We start from the raw sequence: 15,501 nt of genomic DNA on the forward strand, positions 1-15,501 counted from the left end.
TAACAGCGGCGTGACATCTATGGCTGCATTTGAGTGACCCCTGTGTAGAATAATAACAAAGAAATAAGGGGAAATGATACAATATGTTGTAAAATATGAATAGATGAAGGTAATAATTATAAGTACCCTCGATATTAGAAATGTTAAATGCATTGGGAGTTGATGGGAAATCTATTACACTTTAGTAAGAATGTTGAACAAAAGAGATTGTATAAGACTGAATCAATTTTGATCTATATATTTATATAAGATTATTTACATAAGATCATTTTTTGGGTTTATATAAGTTTGTTTTTTGTTGTTTATGAAACTCAATAAAGCATTGAATTGGGGGAGGGGGAAGACAGAAAGTATGAAAACCCTCCACCTGAAGTCTAAAAATAACTTGCTCTTTAAGCCAACAAACCGCAATGTGAGAGATTCTGCAAAGACTGCAGAATAGCTTAAACCCTTTCCTCCTTCTCTAGAGCAAATTCCAGTGGTGCATATGGGTCTTTTGCATGCACACACCTTTGTGCATTGGGATGATGCCCTATTTACTTAGATTTTTAGCACCACATCATCCTCCATACTAGGAGCAAATAAAAAGTTCTGTAAAACAAATGGTAAAAATCTTCCTGTCTTAAAGGCTCATAATCTAAAATGCCAGCATATAATTCCAAAGAAGGCCACAACTTTATTTTGACATAAGATAGGCAGAGACATCACTGGCAGCCTAATCACTAAAAGAATACTATTCTGCACAGAAGCTGATAAGGGAGACAGGGAGGTTGTGGACAACAAGCAACATGATGCAGTCATGCTGCCCCAAAGTCATTCACCTGGGTGTGCAATTGGTATGCACTAAGTGCTTAGGCAACAAAAGGACAAGGAATATAGGGAAACTGGGCAAAGGGCATCCACACCCAATGTAGTGTTTTGGCAGGTATGGTCCAGACCACCCATCAACCTTCCCCCTCTCCTCAAGTGCTTCTACTGGAGGGGAGGAACTTCCCTTACCACTAGTAGAAATGTGGGATGTCTTAGTTATACCCAGCTTTATTTATATATTTTACTTAAAACGATTACAAATCACCCTTCCTTATTAAAAGCTCGAGGCTGCTAACAACCAAAGAAAAACGTCGTTTTTCAATTTAAAATATCACAAAATCTTCAAACACTAAAAACAATACTACATCCACAGCAGAAATTCAGCCCCTCAATCTCACCCAGCACAGAAATTGGCAGGAAGTTGGAGGAGGCATGCAACTAAATAAGCCCTCTTCCAGCCCCAGCAAAAAAGTAAAAAAAAATTGTAGGCTAGTATTTTTTGTGCTTATTTACAAGGCTAGATGGATAAAAATAATGCATAATAATCTCCATAGTCAGATCATAGAAATAGATATGTTTGAACTGCTTCAGGGTGAAAACCTATAATAATACTTTTTGGAAAATAGAAATTCTCTTCATACAAATTCACTGTTTGGTAAGAAATATTTTTTACACAAAACAATTGCCTATTTTCAGGTAAACAGATCTAACATCAGTTTGGGGAGAATATGAAAAGTGCCAAAATCCTGATAGCAGTCAGTAACAGATTTTTCTCGCTGCCTCAAAAATGATATTTTTAAAAGTCAATTCACAGCTTGAATGAACATCATTCTTTCTTTTTCAGCCTTACTTTCTGAGAGTGCAATACTTAGTATTCTGTAGGAGTCTATACTTTATTCATGACTGCATTATGCAGCATATTTGCACATAAATTCTTTCCATGAAACCAGTTCTGGAAGACAAATATTGTTATAGATTGTTTGCCTTATTCTAAATTGCCAGCAATTAAAAGCCATTATGAATGCTGTAAAACAAACTTCCTCTAGTCTAGAGGATGGTCCTCTAGAAATTTTAGCTGTAATAAGAATGGTAGTCTTGCTGTTCCCAGTGTTGATTTTCTGTTCCTCTTTGTCTTCTTTTCCTAAGCTCTCCTCTCCCACTCATTTGTGAAATTCTGTGTAATGTAAAAAATCGCTGCCTGCCTGCTCGCGCGTGTGCACACAAACACCTACAGCCCTCCTTTGTCATATGGTAAGGAATGCTTTCTCAAGAGGATAAAAGGCTGTGATTTTATAATGACTCTTAAAGTGCACAAAATCCCCAATGTAGGAGGATGAACAATGTATAGATTTCTTTCCATGTAATATCCATGACTACTATATGGCAATAATGTAAGATATTCCTTAATGAAGTTCATACATTAGAAACATTATTGTGTGCTGGAATACGACATACTTTGGATGAGGAGGGTCCATATTTGACAAATTGTAACAAGCAGAGGGAGAGCCTCAAACTTTCAAGCATCTTTTGACAGTTGACCCACCAGGGATATGTCCATTATGTTTCACAGAGCCCAACATTTAATTCGGTTTCAGAAATATGGATGCATTATAACAGATGAGTGGCTAAAGTTGCTCTAGGATGCAGTTCATGTTTAACTGGTGTGGTTCAACACCGCTAAAAAGGTGATACAGGGGGTGTCACTATGCTGTCACTATAGTAGGAGGCCTCGATTGAGCCTTCGTTAAAAAATTTTTTTACAGAGCAATCAACACCCCCCCCCCCCCCGGTCAGGTTGGATTGAGCAAGGACAGTGCTTTTTTCTGGGGGCACGTGGGGGTACGCCTACCCCTAAACATTTTGTGAATCTAAGTTTGGCCTCATTGAGGGCCAGTATTTCAATATGAGTAGGAAAATGAGAATACCCCTAAACATTTTTTTTTGGGGGGGGGAACACTGATCAAGGGTGTTGTTCGTCCAGTTCCGACAGCTAAAGTGGTTTCAGGTGGCACTTCAATGATGCAGAACTGCCCCCCCCCATCCATCTGCTGAATGTGTGGGTGTGCTGCTGGCATGATACCCACCACCAACAGCAAGTAGAAGGCCCTAAAACAGGGCATTCAGAACTGGGGAGGGGCTAAGCTTTCCCAGGTTCCATTAGAGCCCGTCAAAGCTGTGGAATGACATCACTGTGTTCGGATCAGGTCAAATCATTCTGTCCTTGCTTCTGCTGCTGGTGGGGTAGGAGAGTTTGGACTAAGCCCCCAATATACCTTCATAATAGAATTAAAGTTACAAAGCAAAACAAGCAGGCTCCATTCGAAGTGCTCCCTTGTTTCAGCCAACAAATCAGGTCAGAGCTGTGATTGACAAGTGTTACGGAGAAATTTAAAGGATTTGAGCCTTTAACTTGAATATACTCATCTAAGTGTTTTACTAGTGGCAACAGCCCATCCCATGAATCACCCTATATCCCTCCCTTAAGCGGGAAACATATGAATCGCCTCTCCCCACTGTCTTGCTGCTACAATTAACATAACAACTCCTGCAGCTGCAATATTCTTAAATAAACAAAAACCAATACACAACCCAATACACAAAGAGGCTGGTTAACAGTACTGGGTTATCATTCTCTACTGTTCCTCAGCCCCCCCCCCCCCGATTACTATTGCAAGGCTGGGGCTACTTTAAAGGGCTGTTGTAACCGACACTATCAGTGTTGAAAGACTGATGCTTCAGCCTTCTCTGTTCCGGGATTTGCCATTACAGTGGTACCTTGGTTCTCAAACTTAAATCTGTTCCGGAAATCCGTTCCAAAACCAAAGCGTTCCAAAACCAAGGCACACTTGGTTTCCCATAGAAAGTAATTCAAAATGGATTAATCCATGCCAAACTTTTAAAAACAACCCCTAAAACAGCAATTTAACATGGTATTTACTATCTAACTAGACCACTGATCCATAAAATGAAAGCAATAAGCAATGTACTGCAGTCACACAATCAATCAATCAGCAGCTGAACTGGGTTCCACACAGTCACGAAAACAAAACAAAAAAGAGCCACAGAAACAAAAACACAAAATAAATAGCAAAAACAAACAGATCTCAGCGTATAACTCAAAATGGAAGTGTGGCACTCAAATTGGAAGCATAACACTCAAAACGGAGCATGTTCGGCTTCCATAAAAATGTTCGCAAACTGGAACACTTATTGCTGGGATTGCAGTGTTTGGGATACAAGTTGTTTGAGTACCAAGGCGTTTAAGAACCAAGGTACCACTGTACTAGCACGGGTAAAAAAAGGAGCTTAGATCCAACCTCCTCCCCTGATGATCAAAACCAGTAAAGGAAACAAGAGTTTCGCAGTCAACCTCTGAGGAACTACCTGTATTACAGAATTCTGAATCAGATTAGCCTTGGTCCTAACAATCATTTACTTCAGGTCTGTTGCTATTATATATTAATTAAATTGTGGTCATGCCACACTGTGCCTCTACATAGGTGCATTGTGCCGTGGTGAAATCTGTCCAAAGTTCCTTACTATTCAAGAGAGCATTTGCAATCAATGTAAATTACTAAAAATTACTAGGTTCCCTTAAGCATTTACTGGGGGGAGAGTACTTACCAAGCTCAACAGGCAATCTTTTAATAGGATTTCTTTCCAACAACAGTGTTTTCAACTGCCTTTGCGATAAATAAGAAAACAAAATGTAAATATAAAATAAATCTAAATGCAAATGTCAAAAATGGTTAATTCTCTAATTTATTTGATGAGCCTATCAGGAAATAATAAGACAAGGCTGCTGGATCTGGCCAATGGCCTATCTAGTCAAGCATCCAGTTCTCGCAGTGAGCAACCAGATGCCTATGGGAAGTCTGCAAGCTGAACATGAGCACAACAGCCCTCTGCACACCTGCAGTTTACAACAACTGGTATTCAGAGGCATACTTAAAAAAAATTTATTGCTTGGGAACTTATTTAGAAGTATCTGCCTCTGACAGTGGAGGTAGAACTATTTCAAAGAAACAGAATTATACAGGTGGATTCCAAAAGGGATCTTATGGTTAGTGTCAAAAAAACTCATGTCCATCTGAAGTTAGGTCACTTCACTTGGGTTCATCAGATAATGGATGCAGGTGCTGCGATGGAGCAGCATTTCTGTATCAGACAATGTTTAAACTTGATTAGATGACCAGTTTCAAAATACTTTTAGCCATATCATTTTAGGACAGATACTTCTAAATAAGTTCCCAAGCAAATTTTTTTTTTAACGTTTTTGGGCCCCAGTCAATTCATCTAGTGAGTTTTCAGTTTATTTCTAGTCAGCTTAATATACAAAGGATGGAGGGAAGGACAAGAAAAATGGGTAACAGAGTATAAAGGTAAAGGGACCCCTGACCATTAGGTCCAGTCGTGACCGACTCTGGGGTTGCGCGCTCATCTCGCATTATTGGCAGAGGGAGCCGGCGTACAGCTTCCAGGTCATGTGGCCAGCATGACAAAGCCGCTCCTGGCGAACCAGAGCAGCGCACAGAAACACCGTTTACCTTCCCGCTGGAGCGGTACCTATTTATCTACTTGCACTTTGACGTGCTTTCGAATTGCCAGGTTGGCAGGAGCAGGGACCAAGCAATGGGAGCTCACCCCATCGCGGGAATTCGAACTGCCGACCTTCGGATCAGCAAGCCCTAGGCTCTGTGGTTTAACCCACAGCCCCACCTGCGTCAACGGAGTATAAAAGCAAACTACAAACTACAAAGTTCCATTCCATAAACTGGCGAAGCATGCAAATGTATAAAGTTCCAAGCAAAACAAATGGGTCAAATTATCTTGTAGCTTGTTACACCAATAAATTATAAATGCACTTCATTATCCCATTTGACTTTTATTATGTTTGTAAACTTACCGTATGCATACATACAATATCCCAAACTTTGATAATCCATTGCTCCAAAGTTGGTGTCTTTTTTAAATTAACTATTATAACAAATAGTTACGTCACAAACAGTTAATAGATGCAGGACCAATTCCTTATCTTCTGCTACTACATTTATATAATTAAACAACATGGTTAAGGGATCCACTGGCAGTTATTGCCTCAATTTTAGTACATCTTGACACTGGGAATGTACCTTCAAAGAAGGTTGCTGTAGCGATCACAGGGTGCTTCTTTGAAATTCATTTTGAGGAAGCAGTTTGGATACAAATGGCTTCCTACATATGTCTGCAAAGGAAAATGTTTTCCATTTGGATGGGAAAATCTCTACTGTGGTGGATTTAACCTTGCAATTGTGCATTTGTACCCACATCCATAGCTGCCCCACATCTGACATCACTTATGTCAGGTGTGAGGCAGGCGACTGTGGTTGCAAGCAAAATGAGACCTGTGCCAGACCAGCTAGGCCTCTGGGCCAGAGTTTCCGCACCACTGTTCAAAACAAAAAAGTAACTAATTTAAGCACACTATATTTCTTATACTATGATTTCTGAGGTCAGTTGGGGAGAAATGGAATAGTACTTAATTTCATAATGGGTATATAATGTTCAACAGACAGAACAATTTAAAGAATGATAAACAAGTAAAAGGGCAGAAGACTTACTTGTGGCATCCAATTCCAGGGGGAAGCTCTTTAATTTTGTTGTAACGCAGATCAAGCCAAACAAGGTTTGGCACATTCTGAAAGAAATCCTCAGGAACTACAGACAGGCCATTTCCTTCCAGATGCAAATGCTAAGACAAATATATATATATTATGCACACACACATGAATATGCAACAATTGCTTGTTGTATAATTCATGTATGATTAATTCCTGAGAAATACTAAAAAATATGTAAAACTTTAGAATTATTCAAGAAAGTATATTGGAATAATTAAATTATACTTTTAATTTGAACAGAAGAACACTGTTAAGTTTTTATACTTTATAACTGAGCTACTCTTTACTGATTGGATATTTTAACAACTGTTATCATGTATGAGAAACTTACTCTAAGGTTAAGTAACTTGTATATGTCATCCGTTAGATGCTGTAGATCTTTTCTACTCAGATCCAGAGAGATTGTAGAATTAGACGCAAGCTTGTCAAGAGCCTGGCAGATACGACTTGATGAACCGGAATCAGAAACCTCTCTCCTTTTGTTTTCTGCATTATCACCACCAGCACCATCAGTTTCTGAGGAAGTCCACTTTTCCTCCATTTGATGAGAAACCACTTGGCCTAAACCAGAAACCTAAACACTCATCATCCAAAGGTAAGCAATAAGCTGAAAAATAACAGATTTTTTAAATAGAAAAAGTGACTAATGTAGCATGTAGTTTGGCCTACAACCAACAACCCCCCCCCCTAATGTGCTGTAACCGAAGTATATAATTCAGGTAAATCAACCACCTAAATACTTTATACTGTCTGTTCAGACAATCAGCTTTCCAGATCAACAGGAGTAACTTCATTCTTTACACAACCTGGGCAGTAGCCCCATTAGAGCATTGTTCTTTGTATTTCCAAAGATAACAATAAAAAATATCTCTCAATGGTATTTCCAAAGATAACAATAAAAAATATCTCTCAATGGTTAGAACATCAAACAGAAGCATTACAAATGAAAATAAAAGACAATAGAATCCACATTTAAATCAGCATAAGTAACAGGATAGCAAAGTATTATCTTAAGAATAAAAAAAATAAGTTTACGAGAGGATGGGGAAAGGGGACTGATGAGAGTGGCAATACTTGTAGCAGTGCGGCTCTGAACACTAACATAACATCTCTTCCCTTTGAAGAAATCAAGGAGAAATTGGTTCTAATGCTCAAAGTACCCTCGCCCCAAAAAGAAAACTGCCCACCAGCCTGTGCATCCCCTACATACAGGTATCAAAATGCACACACACTCGTGCTTTCATCACATGTGACAATACACCTGCGATTTCCCCATCCCTGGATGGTCACGTGCAACACGTGAAACGACCCCCGCGTTGGGGCATAGATAATAACGGGAAGCTAGCTACAAACCAACCAACCAACCAACCAATCAAAACTAGCAGCTGCATTAAGGGTCTACATCATGGTGACAAAGGAGGAGCAGGGAAGACGTCAATCCGCCCCCCCCGCCCCTTTCCTGTTTCTGAGACTCTTGGATCCCAGGATCGTGAGTTCGAGCCCCACGTTGGGCAAAATATTCCTGTCTGGCAGGGGATTGGACTAGATGACCCTCGTCGGTCCCTCTTGCGGTTCTGATTCTAGGGCCTTTTCTCTCCCGTCGTCGTTGTTTAATACGGCTGCGGCGAGTGTGCGCTCAGAACTAAGGCGGCTCCTGAGTTCTGTAGAATTAAAAGCAGCGGGGCGTTTTCTCCCCACAGAACTTGAAACTCGCCTTTACCCATGTCTGTCTCCCCAAACCTCCCTCTCTCCCCGCTTAAAGGGCCCCCAGCAACCAGCCAGCAAGCCAGCCCCTGCTTCCTCACCGACTTCCCGGGGACTGTGAAGGCAGTCCACTCCCGGAGCGGGGCGACGCCCCCTCCTCCTGCCCCTCCCGCCGCGATCTTCCTTTATGCCGTGGCCGAAGGGTAACAAGCAGGCCGCGGCTGTCGGGGTCGCCATGGCAACCCTCAAGCTACCGGGAAGCGCCGAAAGGAAGAGGAGGAGGCGGAGGCCTCCTTCGGCGCCGCCAGGGAGAAGAAGGGAGAGGGAGGCCCGCGCAATGCAGGCCAGGCCAGGCCGACCCCTGGCTCCCTCCATCTCCCAGCCTGCTTTGCGTCCCGTGCGGGTTGCCTTCTTCCTCCTCCTCACCTCCACCTTAAGTGGGACGAGGGTGTCTGAAGGATGGTACCCAGAAAACGCACAAAACATCCAGGCAGGGGGAGGGAGGGCGGGAAAGAGGGGGAAACGTCGCCTCCCTTTTCGGCTCTTCGCTCCCCTTATGGATTAGTGTCGGATTTACTATAAGCTAAACAAGCTAGTTTAGGGCCCCACTCTCTTGGGGGGGCCTCAAAAAATTTAAACGGAAATTAAAACGTTAAACGGAAATTAAAACGGGATGTACATTCCCAAAATAGATCATGAGTCTTTGTAAATTGTGTTTCTAAAAAGGAACTTTTGCTATTGCCCAATGCCAATGTGTTTGCATTATTAAGTTTGTTATGAATCAAAAATCATTTTAAGTTAGAGCTTCATAATTATTTCACTATTAATATACTTAATTGTATTTCAGCTCAACAATTACTTTGATAAAATACATATTTTGTTATGTGCAAATGGCTTTGGATATCTATTAGGTCTGTAAATTACCATATAGCATATAATCAACACAAAAAATAGCGACAATTTGTTGTTGACAAAGAACAGCTGGATGTATAAAGGGCCCCATTAACTTCAGTAGCTTAGGGCCTCATCAAATCTAAATCCAGTTCTGCTCTGGATGCTTGCTAGCTGTTTCCACCCTGTTACTATGAACTCCAGCTATTTCCCCCCTATTCATTTCACTCAGCTTCAACTAACCCATCACAGGCCTTCGGTCTCTTATTACCACCAACGACACTTAAATTGTGTGAGTGGAAGGCGGTCCTCTCATGCACTGTTGGTATATTCTTTATTATTATTATTAACTTTATTTTTTTTGTTCTCCAATAATACATATAACAAGCAGGATAGCTTAGTGGGTAGAGCATGAGGCTCTTAACCCTCAGGGTTGTGGTTTCGAGACCCACCGTGGGCGAAAAATTCCTGTATCTCGGGGTTGTTGGAATAGATGACTTTGACTCAGGCTTGTATTACTTGATTTTAGCAAGCCAAACATAAGTGTATTTTGCCCACTGTGATGCTTAATGTGGTTTTATTTTTTCCATTTGCAAGTTGGCAGCAAAGCTAGGGCATTTTCTTTAGGCATACCTTTGGGATACAGGTTCTACAGGCCCGCTTTAACAGATTAATTTACGAGGCTGTCAAAATGGTCCAAAATAAGGTGATTGATAACTACTGTGGTCAAGCGATGCTGCCGCCATGATTGCTCCTACATTTCCATTCATTTCTAACACAACCCATACCATCCATGTACCGTATTGTTATGTAATAGCTCCTCATCTATTAGCATACAATACAAAACTGCAGCTAGCAAAGATTAGTGAGGAATTGCATCAGTCTGAAATAGGATCTATTTCCCTCCCTGCCCAAGAGGATTTGTAGGGATTGGTAAAAATCCATTACATGGCTAAATGCAGACAAAGAACACATAAGACATAACCAACTTACATTAATCTTAGATAACTGTTAAGTAATCTATGAATAATTTGATTCACACTGCCCCTAATTCTTGCAAGATGGAAAATCAAATTGCCAATATGGCATTGCCAGAAAGAAGCTATTATAAAAATAATTCTGATGCAGACAGTAATTGCTTTGTGAGAGGGGTAAGCAAAGTGCACACAGGTGAGAAATTGATGATGGCTAATGCCACCATTTGCACCTTTGCGGGGATTTCTTTCTGGATATCCAGATAAGGGTTAAATGCAAAACTAAGAACATGCTAAACTTTCAGGTACTGTATACCTTTGGGGCACAAAGTAATTAATTCCTAAAAATATTGTACTAAATACTAAAATATTCTTAAATGTGGAATACATGAAAAATTGGCTGTTACTTTTCACTCAGCAAATTCTCCTTAGCCACTGGCTGGCCTCCTGTATGTCTGCAATCTCTCATTCGGCAAACTCTATAGCCATTGGCTGACTTCCTGAGATATCATATAATGTTCTTTAGGCTTCAGTCCTATACATGCTGGGACTCATTGAACTCAGGGTGGCTTCCATCTGAGTAGATGTGGATTCTAAATGTTGTGTGGGAATTTATAGAATGCTGTCAAATGGTGCAATATCTGGGAATAAAGTATAAAGTCAGTGTGCCTAAGAGAAATATTTCATACATGGACAGTGGAAATGAAAATGCAGGTAGGGTCAAAAGATAGTGGCATGGCTGCTGGAGGCATTAATGACTAGGAATACGAGAGGAAGGAATTTTTGTTGTTGTTTTCTGTGCTCCTGGAGGGAGGAGCATAGCACCAGTCTTTTCAACAATTGCACTCACTAGAAATTAACACCACCTCTTTTCTCTCTTTCATGTTTAAATATTGAAGCTAAATACTCTATGTTGCACTGTGGTGACCAAAACCCAGACATTTAGGATTTTCATTCTTCACATATATTGTTTAAACGGATTCCATTCACAGTAGTTTAACCAACAGAGGATACTAGTTACTAAAATAATGTTTGCTTTCCTCACCATCACTGCAAGCTTATTGTTCCTGTAATTCAACTGCTCTCAAGTTTTACTTTTACATTTAAGAAAATAAAAATAATCATATTGCGATTCATTTTGGAAAAGTAAGGGAGGAGAGTTTTTGTGTTTTCTAAATACAGATTCTTAAATTAAGGCAATTAAGAATAGTTCCTTTTCCTCCAGCTGGTGAGTAAATACCAATGAATGAATGACTAAAGCAAGTAGCATATGTCCAAAATCTCTTAATGAGACATCTGGATTGTTTCTTGCACGAGAGGAGAACATGCAAGCTGTGGAAGTAGATACACACATGAAGGACGAGTAAAGCAAATGCACTCAAGGCTGACAAGTTGTTAAAAGGATGAAAGTACTCAAAAGTATCTAACAAAGAACAATTCATATACTGTGAGCAGGGCTGGGCCAATACATTTTGGCACCTGAGGTGAAGCACAGATTGGCATTCTCCCATCAGGGAAGAAGGGGTGAGTGAATATTTACATTGGGAACAAAGCAGGGAATCAAATCAACCTTAATCAATGGTTGAAGTGGGAATCAATGGTTGTCTCAGCCGGGGGGGGGGGGGGGAGAGAGTCCTGCTCTGAATCACACTAGTTGGGTGCAGAGCCCTGGGGACCCCAGGGGGCACCCTCCATCATTTCTTCCCGGGGAGAGGATGAGACCAGCAACACTAAGAGGTCGCTGTAGAGGCAGCATTTTGGGAGGGGCTGCCAAGGAGGCAGCAGATCCAGCCTCCCAGGAGTGCACTGTAGTCATTGCTGCCATTGTGGCAGCAGCAGGCAATGCATTCCTTGCAGGATGGATGGATCTGCTGCCCCCGTGGATCCTGTTGTCTGAGGTGGTTGCCTCCCTTTGCCTCTTGCATGGGCCAGCCATGATTGTAAGCTTGTATTTTTCCCAATATACCAGTACCTGTGCCGTGGAGTGTGTAGCAGTTTAGGTTTAAACTGTTTAGGCATTTGATTAGGTAACTAAAACTAAATCTGAAAAGGGGAAAACTCTAATATTTTAATGTGCAGAGTGAGCACCGACTAAATGTAATGTCAACTGTCTGAAAGCAATCAATGTGCACCTTTTTATTATAAAAAAGTAAGTAATGGCAATGGAGGAAAGGGTTAAGCCATGCTTCTTCAACTTCAGGCCTCCAGATGTTTTGAGACTACAATTCCCATCATCCTTGACCACTGGTCCTGCCAGCTAGGGATCATGGGAGTTGTCGGCCAAAAACATCTGGAGGGCTGAAGTTGAGGAAGCCTGGGTTAAGCACATCCTCATCATGCACCATGGTCGTAATCCTGCTTGAGTGTTAATTGCACTCACAGAATTAGCATCATATCTCATTTTGCCCTTATTTAAGCAGTAGAGCCCATTTGATCTGGGAGGTGGGTAAAGCACTGAAAGGCAATAAATTATTATTTACCGTATTTATTCTAAAATGCAGGCCCTTGCCTTTCTACAATGATTTAAATAAAATAATACAACAGAATCTAATATGAGAGTAGATGGTAAAAACAGTAAAAACAAAAAGCAGTCCCAAAGCATAGATTTAACCAAGTTTAAGGTGGGTCAAATTTCTGTGCACCCAGGGGATCGAGCGTGACCTTGAATTTGCTTTTTGTTGTCTTGCTCAGATCTGATGAGGTGTACTTTACTTAATAGCTGATGAGTTGCCATGGAATTTCACACTGTGCAACACACACCATCTTCAAAGCTAGGTGCTTTTATCTCAAATGTAAGTTTGAGTATACAGTACAAATTTCTGCTAATGCAGCTAGTTACAGTAGTTGAATCCTATCCTTAATTTTTACATTTTGGAAGTAAACATCATCCACACAATATGCTAGGGTCTTATGTGATGTAAGAACAGGCTGTTATATACTGTGGCAATTTCTCGTGTATAAATTCATTCCTGCCACTCCTTGTTTACTCAGGAAAGTGAGATTAAAATGTAACAAGAGCAACATGCACTGCAAACCGAGTAGCAATTTGGACACATTTAAGCTACTCTGCAACACGATTGTTTGTCTTGTGGGTGCTGCAGTCACCAGTAAGTAATTGTGGATACTTTATTAAAGTATTTATTAAAAACAGCAGCACTCAGGGTAGTACATTGTCCTTATCTCTGCATCTGTGTGCTATGCTAGGGATAGCTTAGACTGCAGGGGTCAGCAAACTTTTTCAGCAGGGGACCGGTCCACTGTCCCTCAAGACTTTGTGGGGGGCCAGATTATATTTTTTTTGGGGGGGGGAATGAACAAATTCCTATGCCCCACAAATAACCAAGAAATGCATTTTAAATAAAAGGACACATTCTACGCATGTAAAAACATGCTGATTCCTGGACTGTCTGCAGGCCGGATTTAGGAGGCGATGGGGCCAGATGTGGCCCCTGGGCCTTAGTTTGCCTACCCATGGCTTAGAGCAGGGGTCAGCAACCTTTTTATGCCGTGGGCTGGTCCACCGTCCCTCAGACCATGTGGGGGGCCGGACTATATTTTGAACAAAAAAATGAACGAATTCCCATGCCCCACAAATAACCCAGAGATGCATTCTAAATAAAAGCACACATTCTACTCATGTGAAAACACCAGGCAGGCCCCGCAAATAACCCAGAGATGCATTTTAAATAAAAGGACACATTCTACGCATGTAAAAACTGATTCCCGGACCTTCCGTGGGCCGGATTGAGAAGGCAATTGGGCCGTATCTGGCTCACGGGCCTTAGGTTCCCTACCCTTGGCTTAGAGTGACGCTGGTTTGTGCCTGGCAGTGCTATTTTCCTAGAAAAAGAGGTGCCGAAACTTACCATGAACACCTCCCACATTCTCTTAGAATGCAATGGCGCCCACCTGAGAGGTGCCAGAACCGTGTTCCAGCTGAAAAAAAGCACTGGTGCCTGGTAATGTCATGAGTCACAATTGGGTTACTGTCCTGCATGCTATGTGAGACTGCCATCAGGTGTCCAGGGTGCCGAAATGAATTCCTGGCCATGCATATCTTACACCTGTCCTGAAGAATCTGCACTGACTGCCTATTAGCTATTGAGCCATCTTCAAGGTGCAGTTGTTAACCTATAAAGCCCCGAAAACCTGGAGCCAAATTACTTAAAGGAATTGGTTACCTACAGTAATTGAAAGAGCAGAACTGCTATGAGTAAGCAACACCTTGCTCATCTTCACAACAGTTTTCAAATAGATGCCTCCTTTGCTTTTCAAATAGTCTTAAGACATAATGCATAAGAACTATAGGCAAACTGTAGACCCCCGGAGTCTCTCGCTGCTTGGAGATTGGGGTGGTGTGTGACAATATATTGTGGATATAGTTCTAATTGTTGGCTGTGACCTCTGCAGATGGATATAATAGTATTAATTAAAGAGCAGGCAAAGAGCTGTCACTATTATCGCCTTCTACGATAGAATTGGCACTATTTTCAGAAACACCAGTGGCAGGAAACGTGAAGTGCAATGTTGTGCGCTGTTTTCCAAAGAAAGTGCTTGCTTGCTCAGATGTGAAAATGTAAGCTCATCTTGAAGGCCATTTCCCACCTCAATTTACTATGAAAAGAAATGGGTGCACCTTCCAAAATCACACTGGTGTGTTTTAAATGCATTCTTAGGAAACCCCAAAAAACAAGCATTTACTAGGACCCTTCGAGATGCATGCTTTGTACACTTTCTTGTCCCTTAATATGTTATTTTTTGCCTGGTGGCTAATTTCTAAGCAGAATAGGGGTTCAAAACCACCTGGTAGTCATACCCTCTTCCCCATAAGCACTTCCCCTTAATCCATGCATGCAACGTTCCTATGACCTTTTTGCTCTTGGCCTGGGTGGGTGGGGCCCTGATTGCTTATAGCTACAAAAGCTGAGGTTGCTGCTGAGACCATATTGGGTGTCTCTTAGTGTAGCTGCAGGTTGTTAATCCTGAGCTTTGACAGTGGCTGCCTGCCATGAACTACCATTGGCAGGATTGGTAAAGCAGCAGCAGGTATGTCACATGCTCATGATAATATTTTATTTTCTTGTTGATTATGTTTTTTTTTTTAAAATGTGCATTTTATATTTGAGTCCCATAAGGTGGCAAGCAGGCATTTGGATGCTGCATTTCTGGGGGGTAGAATGCATAACAGGAAGCTTGCCAAACTAGTTTCTTTGTTTTGGCTGGCTGTTTAAGTACCACAATTTTGCATATCGAAAGAATTTGCTATGCAAATGGGTGGGCATTTCCAGCATGCCACTCACCTGGCTGGTACTTGGAGAACAAGTGTGGGGCTTGACACAGAGACAAAAAGACTTGCCTTGCTCTGTGCTCAGCCTTTGGCAGCTTCTCTGGAAACCATTGGGGAAGCAAGATCTATTGGGGTGCTAATGCTGTGATACTCTCCATCCTCTTCTCAGGTTGTG

At 41.4% G+C, this 15,501-nt stretch overlaps 1 protein-coding gene across 5 annotated transcripts in view; it reads right to left on the reverse strand.

Annotated features, from left to right (window-relative positions):
- Positions 1–8,636, reverse strand: part of LRRC27 (leucine rich repeat containing 27) — a 39,583-nt gene extending 30,947 nt beyond the window's left edge. The window contains exons 1-4 of one of the 5 annotated variants that reach the window (XM_035138413.3): positions 8,276–8,636; positions 6,802–7,031; positions 6,411–6,541; positions 4,435–4,493 (exon numbers count right to left, since the gene is read on the reverse strand). In XM_035138413.3, the coding sequence (XP_034994304.3) occupies positions 4,435–4,493; positions 6,411–6,541; positions 6,802–7,031; positions 8,276–8,549 (694 nt within the window). In that variant the 5' untranslated portion in view covers positions 8,550–8,636. Of the gene's footprint in view, positions 1–4,434; positions 4,494–6,410; positions 6,542–6,801; positions 7,078–8,275 lie in introns of all 5 variants that reach the window. The other 4 variants (XM_035138416.3, XM_088670399.1, XM_088670398.1 and 1 more) reach the window with 4 other exon arrangements.
- Positions 8,637–15,501: the final 6,865 nt, after the last annotated feature.

This window comes from Zootoca vivipara, chromosome 5 (genome assembly GCF_965207765.1).
Source record: "Zootoca vivipara chromosome 5, rZooViv2.hap1.1, whole genome shotgun sequence".
NCBI lineage: Eukaryota > Metazoa > Chordata > Lepidosauria > Squamata > Lacertidae > Zootoca > Zootoca vivipara.